This window comes from Protomyctophum parallelum (assembly GCF_964188405.1).
Source record: "Protomyctophum parallelum genome assembly, chromosome: 14".
In the NCBI taxonomy this organism is placed as follows: domain Eukaryota; kingdom Metazoa; phylum Chordata; class Actinopteri; order Myctophiformes; family Myctophidae; genus Protomyctophum; species Protomyctophum parallelum.
The window spans coordinates 22,686,870-22,706,948 of record NC_139709.1 but is presented as its reverse complement, the minus strand read 5'-3'; the positions used below and the strand labels follow the sequence as shown (position 1 = coordinate 22,706,948).

At 42.2% G+C, this 20,079-nt stretch overlaps 2 protein-coding genes across 3 annotated transcripts; both read left to right on the top strand.

Moving 5' to 3' along the window:
• Window positions 1–505: 505 nt before the first annotated feature.
• LOC310870160 (putative flap endonuclease 1 homolog) lies at window positions 506–7,388 on the top strand. Its single transcript, XM_083781240.1, has 11 exons — window positions 506–626; window positions 1,362–1,434; window positions 2,485–2,587; window positions 2,762–2,816; window positions 2,958–3,019; window positions 3,177–3,313; window positions 3,505–3,565; window positions 3,691–3,822; window positions 4,328–4,473; window positions 6,179–6,323; window positions 6,639–7,388. The coding sequence occupies exons 1-11, from the start codon at window positions 545–547 to the stop codon at window positions 6,693–6,695; spliced, it is 1,053 nt and encodes a 350-aa protein (XP_083637366.1). The 5' UTR covers window positions 506–544; the 3' UTR covers window positions 6,696–7,388.
• A 672-nt stretch (window positions 7,389–8,060) lies between these two features.
• On the top strand, window positions 8,061–19,801 carry agfg1b (ArfGAP with FG repeats 1b). Of its 2 annotated transcripts, XM_083782189.1 has the most exons (12): window positions 8,066–8,565; window positions 13,913–14,006; window positions 14,212–14,327; window positions 15,163–15,301; window positions 15,644–15,803; window positions 16,005–16,112; window positions 16,588–16,732; window positions 17,220–17,299; window positions 17,799–17,891; window positions 18,128–18,286; window positions 19,216–19,310; window positions 19,652–19,801. In XM_083782189.1, the coding sequence occupies exons 1-12, from the start codon at window positions 8,399–8,401 to the stop codon at window positions 19,703–19,705; spliced, it is 1,410 nt and encodes a 469-aa protein (XP_083638315.1). In that variant the 5' UTR covers window positions 8,066–8,398; the 3' UTR covers window positions 19,706–19,801. The 2 variants fall into 2 exon arrangements, with proteins under 2 accessions (XP_083638316.1, XP_083638315.1); XM_083782190.1 differs by lacking the exon at window positions 16,005–16,112 and having other exon boundaries at window positions 8,061–8,565.
• Window positions 19,802–20,079: the final 278 nt, after the last annotated feature.

Genomic DNA, 20,079 nt, shown 5'->3' with positions numbered 1-20,079 from the left:
GATTTGCAGTAAGTGATGTCACTTACTGCCGCAAATCAGAGCACCTGTTTGAGCCAGAAAACCCCAGATCACAGAAAATCTACTGAATGTTAAAAGTTCATGTTTTTTGGGTGCAATTGAGATTAGAAACCCTAAAAAAAACAAGAACAATTCCAAAAATAAATTATGGATGTTGATCTCTGTGGATGTTTGCTTTTCTTGTCCAGTGATTCCCTCTATTGGCCTGATAATGTAAAAACAACACAACTTTCCGTGTACATAGTGTTATACCGAAATCGATGACCCGTTGAATTCTGTAACCATGGTAAAATATTTAAATGTAAATGGATCATCCTAATCCTATCATCCCTAATGGTTGGCCATTGCATCATAATTACGCTGGTGGAATGTTCTCAATTTCAATTCAACTGGCAATAAACTAACTGCGTCGAAACATGCCATGCCCATGTCTCTAGCAACCTTACTTAATTCGGTAGGTCGCCGATTTCGGTATAACCGCAGCATCATTTAAAAGGCTCCAATGGTGTCTTGCTAACTCGTTACAATGGGGATAACAAAATTGGCCGATTTAATTCGCATGGACGCCCCTGGGGCAATACTGCATAAAGATATTAGTGACTACACAGGTAACGCTCCTCACATCCAACGTTTGATTCATTGGATCCGATATATAACGACAACCATGTGATTGCTAGTCGTATAGCATAATGCTATCAGCCAGGATTCCTCATTCCAGGAAGTTTTCGTGCATTGCATGCATGCGATTCTATTGCACCGTGCAATCTAGCTCTGCAACGGCATTAGAGCTATGGAATCAGCGCTAAATGCAATCCAAAATAATGCAAATAATCGATATATTACCATGTAATTGAAATGTTAAGATTTAGATTTAAGATTTAGATTTGCACTACAAATGCAAGCATTGAAAGTGAGATGGTCACAATTGTATTTCACAAAGCATGATTAGAAAATTACACTGACAGTGGGTCCAAAAGTTTTTGCACAAAACCAAGTCAAACAAAAATCTTATTATTGCTTTGATTTTGTAGTGCGAAACCTCCTTTTATGACAATACTTTTTATACTCCTATGCCCAGCTTTGTGCGTCTGTGTGTACCCGATTTGATGATTTGATTGGCTGAGCATGGAATGTGATGTATGATGATAAGAGCGCAGAAACTCTATATAGAGGTGCTGGGTTCAAAAAATGACATAGGAAAAGAGAAGGGAACCCGCACACTCATATACTCCAAACGGTATATTTATTGACGTTTCGAGCCAAGGCTCTTCATCTCTGATGATAAGAGCGCCCCTCACTTCACACAAGTGTGATATTATTTTTGTTTCTATTGGATCCAACAGGAAAAGTAATTGCACTGGATACAGCTATTGTTATGAATCAGTGCCGTTCTGCAGTGCCTTCACTCAATTTCAGGTGAGATAATAGTGTCCTTTGATATAGGCCTAATCATAACTAGGCCTATTTAACATTTGTTTGGTGGTGGTGAGATGGGTAGAATATTTAATTTACCATAGTATAGACTGGCCTTGGTGCCCAGTTGTAAGTATATTCCAACATGTGAGCTTTTTCAGTTAAAAATGTTGAAATAATTTTACTTTGACCAATTTAACTACCGGTATTTCAACAAGTGTATTTTATTGTATGCACTGTAGCAATGTGAGTTAAAGGACAACTTTAGTTTTTTTCAACCAAGGTTTATGTTTTAGGTTGTTATTAGAGAAACTAAAAGGTGAGTGTTATTTTTCTTTCATTTGCCAATTTTGTTTTGGGGATTTTAGCAGTTTTTGACAGGGGGGCGGGGGCATTCGAGCATGGGGCTAAATATGTATTTTTTTACAAAATATTATGGCGATTTATTATTTTGTTATTTACTATAGTCCTACTAAACCCCAAGAAATTACATCAGACCACAAAAGATCACAGGATCTATTGAATGTGACAAACTGACATATTGAGCCTATACACACAGTATAAGCCTTCCCCCAGTAGGCTACCTTCACATTCAGTAGTTCTTGTGATCTGCTGTTGCCAGATGTAATTTCCTGGCGTTTATTAGGACTATAGTAAACCATGAAAAAAGAAATCACCGTAAAATTATGTAAAAAAGTACATATTTAGCCCCATGCTCGAATGCCCCTGCCCCCCTGTCAAAAAGAGCTAAAATCTCTAAAACAAAAGAAAGCAGCAAATGAAAAAAAAAAGACTCATCTTTTACTTTCTCTAATAACCACCTAAAACATGAACCTTGGTTGAAAAAAACTAAAGTTGTCCTTTAAGTTAACCACTTTCAACCTGATGTTAAATGTAAATACGTTTTATTTTTTCTTTCTCCCCCTTCCAACAATAGTGAAAAAAGCAGATCTACAAGTAGATAGGCCATTTTTCCTATTCATCACAAGGGTTTAAGTGGTTGAGATAAGAGAACCCACCTGCTACTATTTATAATTATTTCCTTCTATCTAGTCTGCTGACAGGCCTATTTTTTCGCACACTGACATTCCTGGAACATGACATAAAGCCAGTGTTTGTGTTTGATGGGAAGCCTCCTGGGGAGAAGAGAGCTGTTGTAAGTGCCTTGATTGTCTTTCATCAATTTGATCCTATTCATGATCCCAGACAATATTTTGTCTTTTATGATATTGATATAATTATTGTCCTGTTTCATGTTGGTAATTGAAATGCCGTGCTGCAACAAAGCAGAAATTGTGAAGTCTTCTTTTGTGTTGTGTTTGTGCTGCAGTTGGAAAAAAGAGCTGAAGTACTGGGATGGAGCTCCCCCAAACGCACAGGCGAAGGTAAGATGGCTGAGTTCAAAACATTTTATCACCTTTTCACCTTGGAGAATTCCAAGACAGATTTGATCACATCAGTGGTTGATGGTTACATGGAAGTCACTATCCAAGAGATATTCTTGACAATGTCCTGTTTCCCTGCAGCATCCCCTCAGACAAAAGACTGCCTACACCTTCTGAAACTCCTAGGGGTTCCAATCGTTCAGGTCTGTCTACCCTACCTACTGCTGTAGCAGGACTAAAGCAACCCGGGCATTTGTCTTTCACTCCAGCTCTGTCTCTTTGTATGTATAGTAGGCTATATCTTCTACTACAGTATGTCTTTCTCTCTGTGTTTTTCTGTTGGTTCTTCTTTCACTCCAGGCTCCAGGGGAGGGCGAGGCAATGTGTGCCCAGCTGGTAAAAGAGGGAACAGTTGATGCAGTGGCATCCGAGGACATGGACACCTTGCCGTTCGGAGGGAACATACTTGTCCGTCAATTAAATGCCAAGAGAGACAGGTATAAACCAGTGTTGTTGATAGATTGCTTAAACATGTATTTTTAGTGTGCTAGTGTTCAACTCAAATGCATGGATTGAGCATGGATTGAGTATTTGTTATTACAGTGCTGTGTTTAGAGTTTAGTAAAGTTAGAAATGAATGAAGCAATGGTCTCCGTCAAAAGCTGAGACACATCTGTCTTTTTGACAGTGACGTCGTTGAATATTCCCTACCCAAGATGTTAGACATTCTGAAAATTACTCACAAGGAGGTAAGACATTAACACAGAATTTCAGTTCAGATTAAACTGTTATTGAAATTTGAAAACGTTAACCTTGGGGAGATGACACCACCACTCAGGCTTACTTGATGTCTTTCCTATAACCTCTCCGCCAGTTTGTGGACCTGTGTATTTTGCTGGGTTGTGATTACTGTGACAAGATCGCTGGTTTGGGTCCCAGGAGAGCTCTGGCCCTCATCCAGCAGCACCACACCATAGAGAATGTCATCTTTCACATCAACAGAAAGGTACCACGTTTTCTGACTCCAGAGCTCTTCATGTCTGAGTTTTTGCAACTTCATAAATGTTCTAGTATTAAAATTCAGAAAGTATTTTCCAACAATTGTGAAATTTAGTAAGTACTCGCCTGTACAAAGTAGTGTAAACACTTTTTGTGCGCTAGAGTGCCCAGCAGATGAGGGAGATTTTACTCTGAAAAGCCACGCCTTCCATTTCCCCCCAAAACCGGGAGGTAATACTACCTCGCACTAATAAGTCTGATCTCTCTTTAGAAGCGTTAATATTTCAAACGAGATGCTTGGTTAAGTCAGACATTAGGACAGAACATTGGCGTTCTGATCAAAACCATGGACAGCGACGTCGATAATAGCAAGATTTGTCTGCCGTAAACAAGGAAGTGAATGGCTGTGTTCATTTAACTCAGACTGTAAAGGTCCATTAGGTTCCATTTGTATCTGAGTAAAATATACACTAAGTGTTGTACAGTGTAAATATATCTTAATTGCCTTTCAGACGCATCCTGTGCCGCATTTCTGGCAGTATCAAGCAGCAAGGAAGTTATTCCTGGATGCGCCACAAGCTGTGGCCCCTATTCTGGTGTGGACTGAACCAGACGAAGAGGCCTTGGTCCAGTTCCTCTGCCACACAAAACATGTTAAGTAGGTACTACTGTTGTGTACAATACATGAGTGTATTCTCTGAGGTAGAGGGCAGAGTCCTCCCCACACACACACACGCACACGCACACACACACACACACACACACACACACACACACACACACACACACACACACACACACACACACACACACACACACACACACACTCACACTCAGCTGGGTGAAGCTGAAAACTGATTTCCCCCGTGCCACGTGGGATGAAATAGGTCTAATTATTATTACAGCTTTGGCGCCAGGAGGGACAATAATTTGATTAGTATGTTCCTTCAATTCAACTGAACTAAAATTATCTTGTATGAAAGCACCATTACAGTAGGTAACAAAATGAGTCAGATGGCCAGCAGGCAACAGAGCTAGTCTGCAGTCAGTAATGATAGTCAGCTAATAGAAGGATTTAATCATGTCAAGGATATGCATGCATGCACAAGTCATCACCAAGGTGATAAACAAATTAAATGCATGACCATGTACTTGACCAAGGTTAGTATATGTAAATCATATGCTCCGATCCATATACTGTGTATGCACATGGTACGTCTGTGGAATAGAATACTGGGTTTGAATTCCAATCAAATTGCAAGAAAGTGTGGAATCTTGGGAGTGGGACATCTTGATCAAGGGTGCATTGGCTACAGACATGTATGACATTCTTTTGAGAGCTGGTTATGAAGACTATTATTATAATAAAGAAAAAGTAGAGACTATGGTAATAAAAACATGTTTTTTAATGAAAAGTAAAGGACAGATGGGCACTGGTCTAGATATATGGTGAAGAGTGTAAACCAAAGCTCTGCATGTGAGATAAAGCATGTCTATGTGACGTATACCCTGTCAAAAAATAAATTATCCTTATGTGCCCAAATCAGGGCTGGCATACATTCTTTCATATTGAGACGGGTACGTAGGCACTGTTGAGGAGAATAGATTATGTAGTTTGTATGATCTTAAGGAAATTGAAAATGAAATGCATTTTGTTTTTGTACTGCCCATTCTACAACTCTATTAGGCAGAGACTTTTTAATAAGGTAGATAAAAAAAATAGTTGGATGACTTGGAGAAACAAACGTCTCTTTCAACATGACAATTTTTAATTGCTTCATTTCTTGAAAAGTCCTGGTCAATGAGGAGGAGGGCCATTTACAAGTAAAATGGCATTGTCTTATTTGCACTTATTATTTTCCTATATCTTATGCATGTTTAAGTGGTATCTTATAAGACAGGACGTAACAGGAAGAATTGTTAGTGAGTTATTTTCGTTTCGTATAGTGTCATATAATCCCATATGGGATGGGCGTGACACGAAAATAAAAATGTCATTTGTTAATTCATTCATAACCATATAAAAACAGTGCTACATGTTAGTACTACCACAGTGGTGAATTGAAGGCTATGAGTCAAGTATCTTGAGAATGTTGCTGACGAGGAAATACATTTGATTAGATAAAGATTTTATTTAATGAGGAGTCGGGTAGAGAGCAGTACAAGGGAAAGTATAGTAACACTCAGGAGCTACGTATTTAGATAAACCGTCATATGCTGACAGGGCAGAGTGACTGAACATTCCGTAGTAAATCATAAAAGATAGTAATTTTCACTGCTACAAGTTAAACCTCCACTTTGTGGTTGTGTGTGCCTTTCAAAGACCTTTAAATTTATGCATCTGTTGTGGTTTTTATTTTTAGGGAACACAGAGTTCGTGGACGAATGGAGAAGTTCCGTCAGACACGGGTAAAGAAACGGGCAGACAGAGAAGAGGAGCTGGCATCAGGACGTTCCAGACAGACTCGCATGGAAGACTTCTTCCGTGTTACAAGGAAGAGGCAACAGGTAACATAACCTTGAAGTTGTTCTTTTCTCCTTTAAGGCATTCAATGAATGTATGGAATAAGATATGCACAATTGCACATCCCTGCAGTTTTTAAATATGGTGCTAGACCCAAAAAAAGAAGAAATTTTTAATGTCTGCACATGTATGTTTGCAACTAAACAAACAACGTTTCGCCCCTCCGGGCTTTCGGAACTTGAGAAAGCCTGGAGATGCGAAATGTTATTTGCCATTTACAGAGCAGGAAATAATTGTGTAGGAGAGTTGCATTGAAATGTGGCCTGTTTTCACATCTAAAATGACCTCTTCTCTTTTAGGTGCCTGATACTCTGGATCCAGTGAGCAGCAAAGGAAAGAAGGCAAAGCGAAAATAATGCAACCTAATTACAGTATTACTTTTTTAATGTGGTTTACTTCAATAGCAGACATTTGACCGGTACACACAGCATTCATTGTGGGTATGTTTCATTGTGTTGCTACTGTGTGCCAGCATGAACAGTTCCTGTACACTTAACGTCAATGCTGGTACACATCCCAAAATAAAATAAAAACACCCACAGTTATAATGTTATTATTATCTTGCACATTTATTTACCCATCAAAATGTCTACTGTGAAAAAGGTCCAATCTGCACTGGAGTGAGTGCTCCTATACTGAAAATAATGGTCTGATCCTGCTTTTTATTGTACTTCCCACTTCTTTGGAACTTACTGTGTAATTATTACATCCATGTCATTGAAAATTGTCAAGCTGATCTCATCCTCCTGCGGATGCAGTAAGCAGAAATGAAAGGGAACAGTGTGATCTCTGTGTGAGAGGCCTTTCGCTTTTCCCCTCTGCCAGGATGGCATACAAGGGATGTCTCATTACAACATATTCATTAGACACCTGTTGTGTTAATGGTGCCAAATGTAGGGCCAAAGACTTGAATTTAAATACATAATGGTATTATGTATGTATATATTATATACACAAAATAACATATTTAAACTTTGATTGTTTTTGTTTGACAATTACTAAGTTAGTAAAAAAAATAAACATTGTCAAACTATGATGAATACACTAATACAAATAAATGTATTTTTTAAATTCAATTCATGTTTGTTTATTTGGCTTGTACAGTGCAAAATGGTCCGGGCATAGTTGAGCACTACACAAATACATGTGCACTGTCCACACATAATTTCCCCCATAACACCCAAATCACTTTACACAAATAGGCCTATGATATCGCTGTAACAAAAGTAAGAAGGCATATCTTGTGTGCAGTCAGAGGTATGCGGCTATCATTCCAATTCGATAGATGGCGACGATGGTGCTGATATTTCCTATTTTCTGCATAAAAGAAGTGATTTGTCACTGCCAGTGGTTGCGTCAAATAGCTCACAGCTGGCCACAACACGGCCGGAAGTGAAGTGATTATTTTCTCCCTCCGTCGAAATGAAAGTATAGTTGGATTTTTCTTTTGATTTGTAAATGGTGTAGCGGTAGCCTTAGCTGCCTGACACTCAGCTTTTTGAGACAGAATATGAGAACATATATTTTTAATTGGCGCGCGTGGCTACAAAAGATCAAGCTCTTACACAATCTCTGAAGTTACCCTTACCCAGGGGGGGACCATACGATTGGATTTACATTTCCAAAACATGGTTTTATTTTGATTATTACTAAAGTTACTAAAATGATAGTCTCGCGTAGACAGACAACTATTCCACATTTGGAAATTGCGAGAGGCAACAGTCTATCAACGCAAGACTACTAAAATGACTATACCGGGTCCGTAAATCAATGTATACGTCTAGTCCATACAGTTAAACGCTCCAGACCAGTCTAGTAACTTTATTTTGAAGTCATCAACAGGAAGTGTTGATTGACTGGCTGGGCGGGTGACATGACAGCGGTCCCGCAAGGTGTCTATCTGTAGTATTCACTATTCTGGGCCACCGCCGCCGTCGAGGCAAGTCTGTGTCCACCCCGAAAGACGTCGTCCTTCCCTCCCGAACAAGTTCCACAGAATTGGAAAAGACTCCGTTAAACCCCCTTCGTCTCCCCGTTCGACGGCAGTTGGATTTCGGCCATGGCGACGAGTGCTAAGCGAAAGCAGGAGGAGACCCATCTGAAGATGCTCCGGGAAATGACCAGCTTACCGCCGAATAGGAAATGCTTCGACTGCGACCAGCGCGGCCCGACCTACGCCAACATGACAGTGGGCTCGTTCGTCTGCACCACCTGCTCCGGCATCCTGTGAGTAACGCGGCTCTGTGGCCACATCTGTCCGGCGTCGGTGCTCTTTTCTCGGCTGTTGTTAACGCGGCCAGCCGCCCGCGGTGCCCGCCTTCGGGCGGTGGGTCGTGCATGTTGTTGATTTGAGAGAGAGAGAGCGGAGGTACATACCGTTTAGGACGAATATGACAAGGATACGACGGTGATATCACGAACAAGCGGAAATATGTAGCCTGCATTTCTTTTTAAGAACATAATTTTTTTTTAGTAACTCATAATTCAAATATACTGAGAAGGATATATGAAATATAGAAAAGGCAGACATTAAAGTTACATTAGTTACATTTTTACATGTATAATAAAATAATAATAATAAATAATTATATCAATATATTTGCATTTCTTTATACAAATAATATAAATTTTAATTAACATATTACAGTCCCCCATGAGTCTGAAGCGCTTAGCTTCATGGTTCTTATTTGTGACGTCACTGTCGAATCCTTTGTCATTGTTCTAGGGTACCGTTAGCTCGTCAGCTAATTCAGGACAGGTATCTGTGCTTTTTAAGCCCCCAGGGCAGGCCGTTTGTCCCGGGATGGGCAGGGCTCAATTCTATCAAGCTTTTGTTTACAAGGTCTAGCTCACTTTCTGAACCCTGGGCAAATATGGCATCATCGTAGCTGTGTTTAAAGTAAGTTGGTTGAGAAATGTTGTTTCCGTTGCCTTGGTTCTTCTGACTCAGTGAGTCAAGGTTACAGCAGTACTGCATGCGTTCCAGATAGCAAGAAAGTCAAATATTTGAGCAGTGTGTTTCAAAACATCACGTCACAACAAGCAGGCCAACCTCCTCACGTTGAACTTTACAATACATGGACATCCCTCCAGCTGCTGCAAGTCATGTTGATCACATCCCCAGCCACACACAACACAGTTACACACACACACACACACACACACACACACACACACACACACACACACACACACACACACACACACACAATCCTTATCTCAGGACTATATACACAAGATAAGTAAATATCTTATCTTAGGGAGTGTCTCACAAATTGGGAAACACTTTTCACAAAATGGGGAAGAAGGTCTTTTTGTGCTGCTGACCAATGTCGTGTCATGTGTAAGCCTGTGAGGCAAAAACTTTCAATGTGAATTGTGATGATTACTTATAGCCTATAACTGTCTAACTACGATCAGTACAACAATTTAGAGTTGATTTTCTTGCAACATATTGCTTGTGAGGAGTTTATTTGACAGTCCCTAGTAATGGCAAATGTGTATTGTCAAATTGCTTCCCCAGGCCTCAGCCCTGGTCAGCATTTGTAAAACAGAATGCTGAGTGTGATCAATAGATAAGTACCACTTGGTGTTGTGAGTAATGAAATATTGGGCCTACATTTGAAGAGAAGCTTATATATATTAAGAAGAATGTGTTGTCATTAGTTGTCATTACATACACATCCATGCCTTGGTTGTGCCACACGAGTCGCCACAGTCTCGTAAATCATGTTTTGGGGTGAGTGTTCAGCACAACTGCCAATCAAAGTGAATGTACTGGCCAGGCCAATCACATCGCATCCGGGACTTGGCAAAACACATAACGGCATAAACATCTGTTTAGCAGACTGAGGCAGCTTGTGTGGCACAACCAAGGCATTTTGACCGCAACAAATTGCTTAAAGAACCACTTCACCACTTTTCAACCTATCTTCATATAATTGTTCCTCACTAATGTTCATGATAAAATACCACAATTTCTTTATGGGCTGTGGGCAGTTCAGAAACCCGTCCACCAGTGACATGGTTAGGCAGATTTTCTGTAAACAAGATAAAGAGAAAAACCCATGTTTCTATGTCAGTGGTTCTCAAACTATTTCATGTCAAGGACCCCCAAAAATATATGTAATTGCCCGCCAACCCCCATCTGAAAATATGTTGTTCCAGGGACCCCCCAGAAGCAAAGATTTGAGTGAAAGTAGCAATTATGCTTATGGATTCCGAGTAGGCTATGCTGCTGGGGAAACTGGACGACAGGGGCAATTCTGCATTTAGACCCCATGGCAAGTAATTTTGGATCAATATAAGTAGGAAAGGAGGTTATATGTTATTTAGTACTCCAGACTTGTCTTTTAAGCATATTAACCAATCAGTCACTCTTCCTTAAAAAAACACACCATTAGTCATATGTCACTTGACATCTGAAGTCAGCTTCCAGTATTACATGTGCTGTAAGTACAAAATATCACTTACAGCACTACACTACAGCATATTTAGGTTGCGAATGGTAGCACATAACACATCTCTGATCTGAGCATTCATGTATAATGTTATTTTAACCCATTTTGGGGCGGGAACCCCTTTTGGTGTTTTAAACATTATGTTATAATTTAGTCATTGAAAAATAGCAGATCTACAAGCTCATAGCGTGCCACTCGGTGGTATGAGCTTGTAGGTCTGCTATTTTTTTTTCAATCGTGAAAATATTTATTTCAGAAAACTGGAGAATTTAGAAGTTTTTTTTTTTTAATTTCGAGGTCAGGCCTAAATGGGTTAAGCTGTAACCTGGAACATATTTTGATGTTTTAATCTGTAATATAGTAGAGTATGTAAATACAATATAACTTGTATGTCTGCACTGCAGTGGTTAGACTGGTCTCCCTAGTCTTCCATTGAAACATTTAGACCCTTGGAGGAGTAGGAAACCTACTGGTTGACAAGTAGTACTGCCGGAAGCTCATAATCACCATCTCTCCCCTGGCCAGGGAGGGGGTTCAGGGTACAGGCTTTAGTTTAGACATACTTGGTTTGACTGCCATTAGACCAACAACCTACCTCAAACCCTAACCTAACCGCAAGCACGGACTGCCACGGAGCAGCACATGTCCGACCGTTGTTTCCGCATGTCGGTCCGTTGGTGTGTCTAATCTTTGTGTGTATCCTGGGGGTTCAAGGTTGTGCTTTATTGGTACATAATACATATTGTTTTAAAACTTATTTTAGTTCACTTCCTTCAGACAATGCAGCAGCATAGGTAATAATAATAATAATAATAATTATTATTATTACTCTTTTTTTAAATTATTATTATTATTAAAAAAGAGTTCAAAAAAAGAGAACATCAGCGTATGTCTATGTACACGTGCATATGAATTTGGTATTATACACCAACTGTCCTGTCCAACTGCATATTTTCAGTTGCTGCCACATTACATTGCCTGAGGCATTGCCTAAGGCAGGGGTTCCCAACCTTTTTTGGACCAGGTACCCCTTTTGCGGTAGATATTTTTCCAGGTACCCCCTCATCCTCGCAACACAGATAACAATATATTTACAACCACAAGCAGTGTTTCCTGCAGGAAAAAGCTTTGGCATGGTGCTGGGCGCAGGCCGCAGGGGGGCCTTCTTGCGTCGAACATTTTGATTAATTAATTAATTTGATTCAATAATTAATGAATAAGATTAATAAATTAAGATTGATTTGTATTATTGCTCTTGTATTGCTATTGGAGACACTGGGGGGACACTGGGCAGGCACTGGGGAGGCACTGGGGAGACACTGGGGAGACACTCGGGAGGCACTCAGGGAGGCACTGGGGAGGCACTCGGGGGGGACACTGGGGAGGCACTCAGGGGGACACTGGGGAGGCACTGAGTGGACACTGGGGAGGCACTGGGAAGGCACTGAGGGGACACTGGGGAGGCACTGGGAAGGCACTGAGGGGACACTGGGGAGGCACTGGGAAGGCACTGGGGAGGCACTGGGGAGACACTGGGAAGGCACTGGGGAGGCACTCAGGGGGACACTGGGTAGGCACTGGGGAGGCACTCGGCTGGTCACTGGGGAGGCACTCAGGGGGACACTGGGGAGGCACTGGGAAGGCACTGGGGAGACACTGGGGAGACACTGGGGAGACACTGGGGAGGCACTGGGGAGACACTGGGGAGACACTGGGGAGCATGGGGAGGCACTCAGGGGGACACTGGGGAGCATGGGGAGGCACTCAGGGGGACACTGGGGAGGCACTGAGGGGACACTGGGGAGACACTGGGGAGGCACTGGGGAGACACTGGGGAGGCACTGGGGAGACACTGGGGAGACACTGGGGAGGCACTCAGGGGGACACTGGGGAGGCACTGGGGGGACACTGGGGAGGCACTCAGGGGGACACTGGGGAGGCACTGGGGAAGCACTGAGGGGACACTGCAGGAGGCACTGGGAAGGCACTGGGGAGGCACTGGGGAGAAACTGCAGCCACTGGGGAGACATTGGGGAGCCACTGGGCAGACACTGGGGAGGCACTGGGCAGACACTGCAGGGAAGACACTGGGGTGGCACTTGGGGAGGCACTGGGGAGGTACTGGACATTTCATATCACACACACACACACCATGATTCACAAGCCCCCTCAAAAAAGGAGGAGAGACTGGGGAGACACTGGGGAGACACTGGGGAGCATGGGGAGGCACTCAGGGGGACACTGGGGAGCATGGGGAGGCACTCAGGGGGACACTGGGGAGGCACTGAGGGGACACTGGGGAGACACTGGGGAGGCACTGGGGAGACACTGGGGAGGCACTGGGGAGGCACTGGGGAGGCACTGGGGAGACACTGGGGAGACACTGGGGAGGCACTCAGGGGGACACTGGGGAGGCACTGGGGGGACACTGGGGAGGCACTCAGGGGGACACTGGGGAGGCACTGGGGAAGCACTGAGGGGACACTGCAGGAGGCACTGGGAAGGCACTGGGGAGGCACTGGGGAGAAACTGCAGCCCTGGGGAGACATTGGGGAGCCACTGGGCAGACACTGGGGAGGCACTGGGCAGACACTGCAGGGAAGACACTGGGGTGGCACTTGGGGAGGCACTGGGGAGGTACTGGACATTGCATATCACACACACACACCATGATTCACAAGCCCCCTCAAAAAAAAAAAAAAAAAAAAAACCCCTTTTTTTTTTTTTTTTTTTTTGAGGGGGCTTGGGTACCCCCTGGCTATGCGTCGCGTACCCCTAGGGGTCCGCGGACCCCACGTTGGGAACCGCTGGCCTAAGGGGTTGCCTCTTGCCTGAGTGGTAGATGACTGGTCTCTCACGCCAGAGACCCAGTTTTGAATCCTGGGTAGGACATAGAAGTTGCTTAAATGAAATAAAAATCAAATAAAGATCCTCAGGATGAAGTTCTCTTAATAATTTTAACCCCTAAATTAATGTGCAATAGTGGTTCCACACTCCTGCAGTGGAAGGTGAATGGAGATCTGTTGGAGTTTCTTTTGGGCAGATGAACTGTGTGAATGTCTCCTGCTTCTGTCTTTGTTGCCTCTCCTAACGTTCTTCTCCTCCACACACAGACGAGGTCTGAATCCCCCACATAGAGTGAAGTCCATCTCCATGACCACGTTCACACAACAGGAGATCGATTTTCTACAGAAACACAATAATGAGGTAGGTCGGTCTGCACGTCCTAGTGAAAGGACTGAGAAGCAGCATTCATATTAGAAGTCTGCCGCTAGCTACAGTCTACTTTATTGCCATTCCCTGACTTACGAAGGTGTTGTGTGCCGAAAATAGCAGTATTTTTGGCGTGCAACACCGTCTCGTCTTATGGCGGACTATAAATCAGGCTCTAATTTCCGTCCCTACTTCTTAGGTCTGTAAACACATCTGGTTGGGTCTCTATGATGACAGGACATTGGTTGTGCCAGACTTCCGTGAACCACAGAAAGTAAAAGAATTCCTTCAGGAAAAATATGAGAAGAAAAGATGGTGAGTTTTATTTAAAATGATAGCAGAGCCAAAGAGCTAAACTCAGTTAGTTGTCTTTAAAAGTAATCTGACTAGATGACAATTAATTGTTAGCTATGTATTTTGTTAAAGGGTGCCCTTGTTTATTTACAAATGTTTTTTAAAATTAAAGCTTTATTAAGCAACAGGGGTCTCCTAATCTCTACAGCTACTAATGTTATCCAATCAAGCGATCAAGATCTCTTCTTGGTATGCTTTTTGAAAGTAATTTTGTTATTGACAGCATATAGATATATTTTAGGCAGAGAATTCCAGAGTGATATATTGACCTGTATAAATAGCCATTCACACCAAGCACTATAAGGATAATTATGTGAGCGACGAGCATCCACACTGATGAACGATACTTTGTGTAAACAGTGGCACCAAACATGTCAGAGCCCACACATGGAGGGAGTCTCAGGAGATCTCCGCCTCCGTGACAATGGTGCTGAAAGATGCATGCAGATGCTATCTGGATAATCTTACTCTTAATTTATTATAAGAAGGCAAGATAGTAGTTGTATCTCTGTTAATAATAATAATTACAAAACTATCACTGATTCCGTTGGTGAGACCGATTGCATTGCATCCCGTCCTGATAGATTTTGATTGACTGTTTCTATCGCTCTGAAAGTGATCCATCTATCATTGTCGTTATTGTTGTGGTCTGGACTCTGCCATCCACTTAAGTCGAAACAATTTTGAGTTATGGTTGTACTGTAGTCAGTGTTCTTGGTGTGAACATCTGTTAAGTGGAAAAAAGGGTTGCATGCGTGTATGTGGACCTACGTACTTTGCATTCTTGCATGTGTAGGTATGTTCCTCCAGACCAGGCAAAGGCAGTAGCCACTGTCCAGGCCTCAGTGTCTGGTTCCTCAGCCAGCAGCACAGGCAGCACCCCCGAGGTCCAGCCACTCAAAACACTGCACCTCAACAAGACCCCGCCTCGCCAGGTAACATAATGTCTGCTTTCCCATTAGAATGCATCTTTACAGTCCAGTTTTTTGTCCTATCAGCCCTATTATACCTCTGGTTTTCTGTTAGGATCCCTACAGCTGATTCTTGTCTGTTTTTTTACAAGTTCATTATTCTTCTTCTTTTTCAAATAGAAACTTTGAACAAATCTACGTTTTTCAAATTGATTACAAAATGTTCTCCAAAGTTGGGCTAGCATTTTGTCGGCCTCTGTAAGTAGAGAAGGATAGAATACCAAGTCTAGGCTGTCTAGCAGCGGTCCTGGAGGACGAGGGCGGTAAACCACATGTCTAACCCCTCATCACCTCTCCCTACCACAGTCTCCAGGGTTGATTCGCTCACAGCCTCACAGCATCAACCACCAGGAGAAGAAGTTTGACTTGCTGTCTGATCTGGGCGGAGACATCTTTGCTGCCCCGCCTTCTCAGGCCGCCAGCTCTACCAACTTTGCCAACTTTGCACAATTTCCCAGCCAATCAGGTAGCCACTTCTTGGTTAAGATTATTATATCCCCTCCACTAAGCAACTGGCATGGTCACTCTTTCATTCTTTTCTTTTTTGTTGGGTTTTTTGTTGGTTTCATCCAGGTCATTTCATTATCACTGTCACCATCCTGTGGCATTCTCTGAGTTCTGCATTCCTCTCATTTCGGTGTTTTTGTTTCCTTGTTTGTTGCCACAGCAACTCAGGGTAATTCAAATGCCAACTTTGCCAACTTTGAAGCGTTTGGCAACTCTACAATCCCATCCCATCTGGGCACGTCACCCCCCTCCAAGTCCTTGTCATCAGGTACCCCCTCTCTCCACCACGTCCATAACCCCACCTATCCACGCCTTCTCATTCCTGTCTCCATTCACATGCAGGTTTTTACACATTGTCCAATTTTATGTTGTCCTGATGCAGCTAAACATTTTGTTTACCTGTGTGTTTACATGTGTGAATGTGTTGGTTAGCGGTTAAACGTAGCATGATGTCATCTTTATACAAACTGTATTGCATCACACGACTGTTACACCGTCATACTGTATATAGCTTAATTGACTACCGGTACTTGAGCAAGCCTACAAGTCGAAGAGCGTCCACATACAGTCACCTGTCTGTATGGAAATGTTTTAAAATGCATTGTGGTTTCTTAGATGTCTCTTACCGCCAGCTACGTGTACACAGTTTACTGTTTAATTTTCCATCCCTATTGGCCACTCAGCCCTCTTTTAGTTATTATCACGCCTGGGCAAGACTATTATCTACTCCGTTCTCTCTTCAGGGGGAGGCGTGCCAATCCCGTCCATGTCCAGTGCAGTCCCCGCTCAGTCCCAATTTGGGACCTCTGCAGAAGACCGCTATGCAGCTCTGGCTGACCTAGACAATGAGCTTAGCTCCTCTGCCCCGACGGGCAGCAACGCGCAAGGGTGAGACAAATGTTGTGGTATTGCTGACCAATGATCTAACAATGAAAGATTGTGTGCCAGTGGTGTTTTTCAGATCTTTGGTTATAACTGTTATGCATATATCTCAAGTTTTGTTATTAAACTGTTAAAATGATTAAGGATTACTGTGGTAAGCTCACATTTCATATCACACACACCATAATAATACACTAGCCCCCTGAAAAAAATATCTTTTGAGGAGAAAAACAAAATGCAAATAAAATTGTACCAAATAATTTCGTTTCCCCATAGTCAGTGTCGCGACCCCAACTTTGGGAACCCATGCCTTAGACAAAGGAAAAACTTAAATACCCAAATCATGGCACTGTGTCTTTGTGTTGAATTGCCTGCACATACAAACCTTAACATGCAAGCTTTAAACAACATGTTAAGACAGCTGCAGCTTGATATGCGTTGTATATTGTTTAAATGGATGTAAGTCTAATTAATATAGATTTTGTTTTTGCAGGAATATGTTTGGAGCTGTGCTGGGATCCTCACCTGCCCAGACTCATTCTGTTCTACACAGTATGCAGCCAGGTTTTGGAGGTGTTTTTTGTAATAAATGTTTGTAGTGTAGGCCTGCAACTATTGATTACTTTAGTTTTTATATTATTTGAATAATCAAGAATCAGGTTTATTTTTATATATCAATGAATCGATTAACCAGTGAAGCCATATTTGATAATTCATTGGTTTGAAAATAGACGTGTCTTGACGTGACGTGAAAAAAGACGCGTCTTGAAAATAGACATCAAGACGCAATCATTTTGGGGGGAAATGAAAATAAGAATAATAAAGGCAAAAAAGAAGTAATTGTAAAACCACGGTCTCCTCACACAAGGGGGTGTTTACAAATTGATATCAAATATCTAAATACTGAATCAAGCAACTTGTCAAACAAATATTCCTTTAAACTATTTAATACTCTAAATCAATCATGTTTTGATATACTGTTGCACCCCTAATGTATTATATTCAATATGATTGAATGTATGAATGCAAATACTGTGTTAACGTTTCTTACTTGCCCATGTATTCACTCCAGCTGTCCCGTCCACAAATCCCTTCGTTGCTGCAGCCGCTGCCCCTGAAATGGCCACCAATCCTTTCCAGACCAATGGCAGAGCCCCAGCCGCAGGTATGTTCGTGTGCATTGGCTCACTTTATTTGTCCATTTCTAAACAGCCAGTTGTATTAGCCACTAGCCAGTAAGTGAGCTAGTTTTTTTTATTGATAAGGTAAGTTGTGTCTGTTTAAAATTCACGTCCGTGCCTCCGTTACCTGTGTGTGCGTGTGCATAATGTGGTGTGTATGTGTGTGTGTATGTGTGTGCATACATCGTGCGCACACGTTGCTGTATGTTGTGTGTCGTAGCATCGTTCGGTACTGGCTCTATGAGCATGCCCGCCGGCTTTGGGAATGCGTCCTCCTACAGCCTGCCAACCAGTTTCAGCGGAACCTTCCAGCAGCCCTTCCCCGGCCAGGCCCCAGTCCCCTACCCCCAGCCTGGGGCCTATCACCCTCAGCCGAATGGTTAGTGGCCCCCTCGCTACACCCCAACTCGTTAGCCCCTTCTACCCATACAGTACCTGCCAATGAAAGACCTCTTACTTGTATTGGTTGAAACGACTGTTTCATGGAAACACATTTTGAGGAATCAGATTTGAACCCTGTTTCTAGGTGGTTCAAATCTGATATGTAAAGATGTGTCTCAGTTTTGAGAATCATATTTGAATTATGTTGCTAGGTGGTTCAAATTTGATTTGTAAAGATGTCTCAGTCTGGTCACTGAAGCCTGATTTCTACGTTTTTTGTATCACTGCGGAAATAGCCAATCTACACACTTTTCAGCTTGCGACACCATCATACAAATTACGAGTACAGTAATAAAGCATTACTCATGCTGTTAAGTCGTTACCACAGCAACTAGTGCAGATGGGTTGACAATTTCTCCATACACGAATGATGACTTGCAAATTACAGTTTGGACAGTCGGTCCTAAAGATACTTTTTGAGAAATAAAAAGGAATTGCCTGCAGTCTGAACAAAGACTGAAATAATCCTCAGATTTGGACATTTTTGTCCATGTGGTGGCATTCTATACTGGGAGTTATGCTTCATAGCAAAACTGACTTTTCAATGGCAGATACTGGAGTATGATATGGGCTGTGTTTGGACCACAAAACATACTGAACAGGAACTGAAATCATTGACTGCGCATCGTTCACGTTTGAATGCACCCTGAAACATCACCTTGTAATGTTTCATTTCACAGTCTTAAGTCACATATTAGTTTTGTCAAGAATGACTTGACAAAACATGACTGTTCATGTTTGACTCTACAGTTGCAAGGGTTTCTAACTTGCACAAACAAACCATAAAGTAATGCAAACTACTGTTGAAGACTGCAGGCCCGGGGCCAACATTTGACATGAAGCCCAGTCTCTCTTGCATTTCCCTAGGCCCTGCATATCCAGTGTACGGTCAGAACAAGGTCTCCATGACACCATTTGGCCAGGCTATGGCTGGCCCGGGCTTGTCCAGTAACCCATTTATGGTGAGCATGTATCCTCTTTGTTTTCTCACATATTTAAAAGAAGGCTTTTGTGCTGAATATGTGAATGGAATAATTGCAATTATTCAATATGATGTTTATTATTATTATTATACGTTAAATAACCCTGCAAGTTCAACAAAATTTGAAAAATACTTTCATACATTTACTCAGGTAAATGTTTTCTTAATATTGTAGATGTAAGCACAAGTGATGAGACTTGCTGGGCATTTCTTTCATACATTTACTCAGGTAAATGTTTTCTTAATATCGTGGTATTACTACCTTTATTTAAGTACAACTGCTGTCAACCCCCACCCTCCTGTCCCTGTGTGCTGCTTCAGGCGGGAGCCCCAGCAGGATCCTTCCCAGGAGGTTCCACCAACCCCTTTCTGTAACACACCTCCAGTCCTCACCAGTGGAGGGCAGCATGCAGCACATATTCAATGCACCCCGTTCTGTCATGCAAACCAGTGACTTCTATTCCCCCCCCCCCCCCCCCCCCCCCAAAAAAAACAAACAAGACTCTTCCACAAAGATTTCTTTCTTTCTTTCTTTTTTGTTGCTTTTTTCGTAAGGAAAAAAAAAGTTTACAGCACTACAAAGGAGGACAAAAGGACTATATTGAAGACTGATGGACAGTTCTGGAAAAAAAAGAAACAATTATAAAATGTTGGACTATATACAGTACATTATATACATTCTATTTTTTGTTTATGTTAATGACTGTAAGCTCTTTGTGCATATCATCGTTTGTAATCACAGTACATGT

Bases quoted from the DNA above. Each gene is read 5' to 3' on its own strand.
- LOC310870160 (XM_083781240.1), top strand. From the start codon at position 545: ATGGGGATAACAAAATTGGCCGATTTAATTCGCATGGACGCCCCTGGG. The intron at 3,020-3,176 runs GTCTGTCTACCC...CTTTCACTCCAG, and splicing joins TAGGGGTTCCAATCGTTCAG to GCTCCAGGGGAGGGCGAGGC. The intron at 6,324-6,638 runs GTAACATAACCT...CTTCTCTTTTAG, and splicing joins TTACAAGGAAGAGGCAACAG to GTGCCTGATACTCTGGATCC.
- agfg1b (XM_083782189.1), top strand. From the start codon at position 8,399: ATGGCGACGAGTGCTAAGCGAAAGCAGGAGGAGACCCATCTGAAGATG. The intron at 8,566-13,912 runs GTGAGTAACGCG...CTCCACACACAG, and splicing joins ACCACCTGCTCCGGCATCCT to ACGAGGTCTGAATCCCCCAC. The intron at 14,007-14,211 runs GTAGGTCGGTCT...CCTACTTCTTAG, and splicing joins TACAGAAACACAATAATGAG to GTCTGTAAACACATCTGGTT.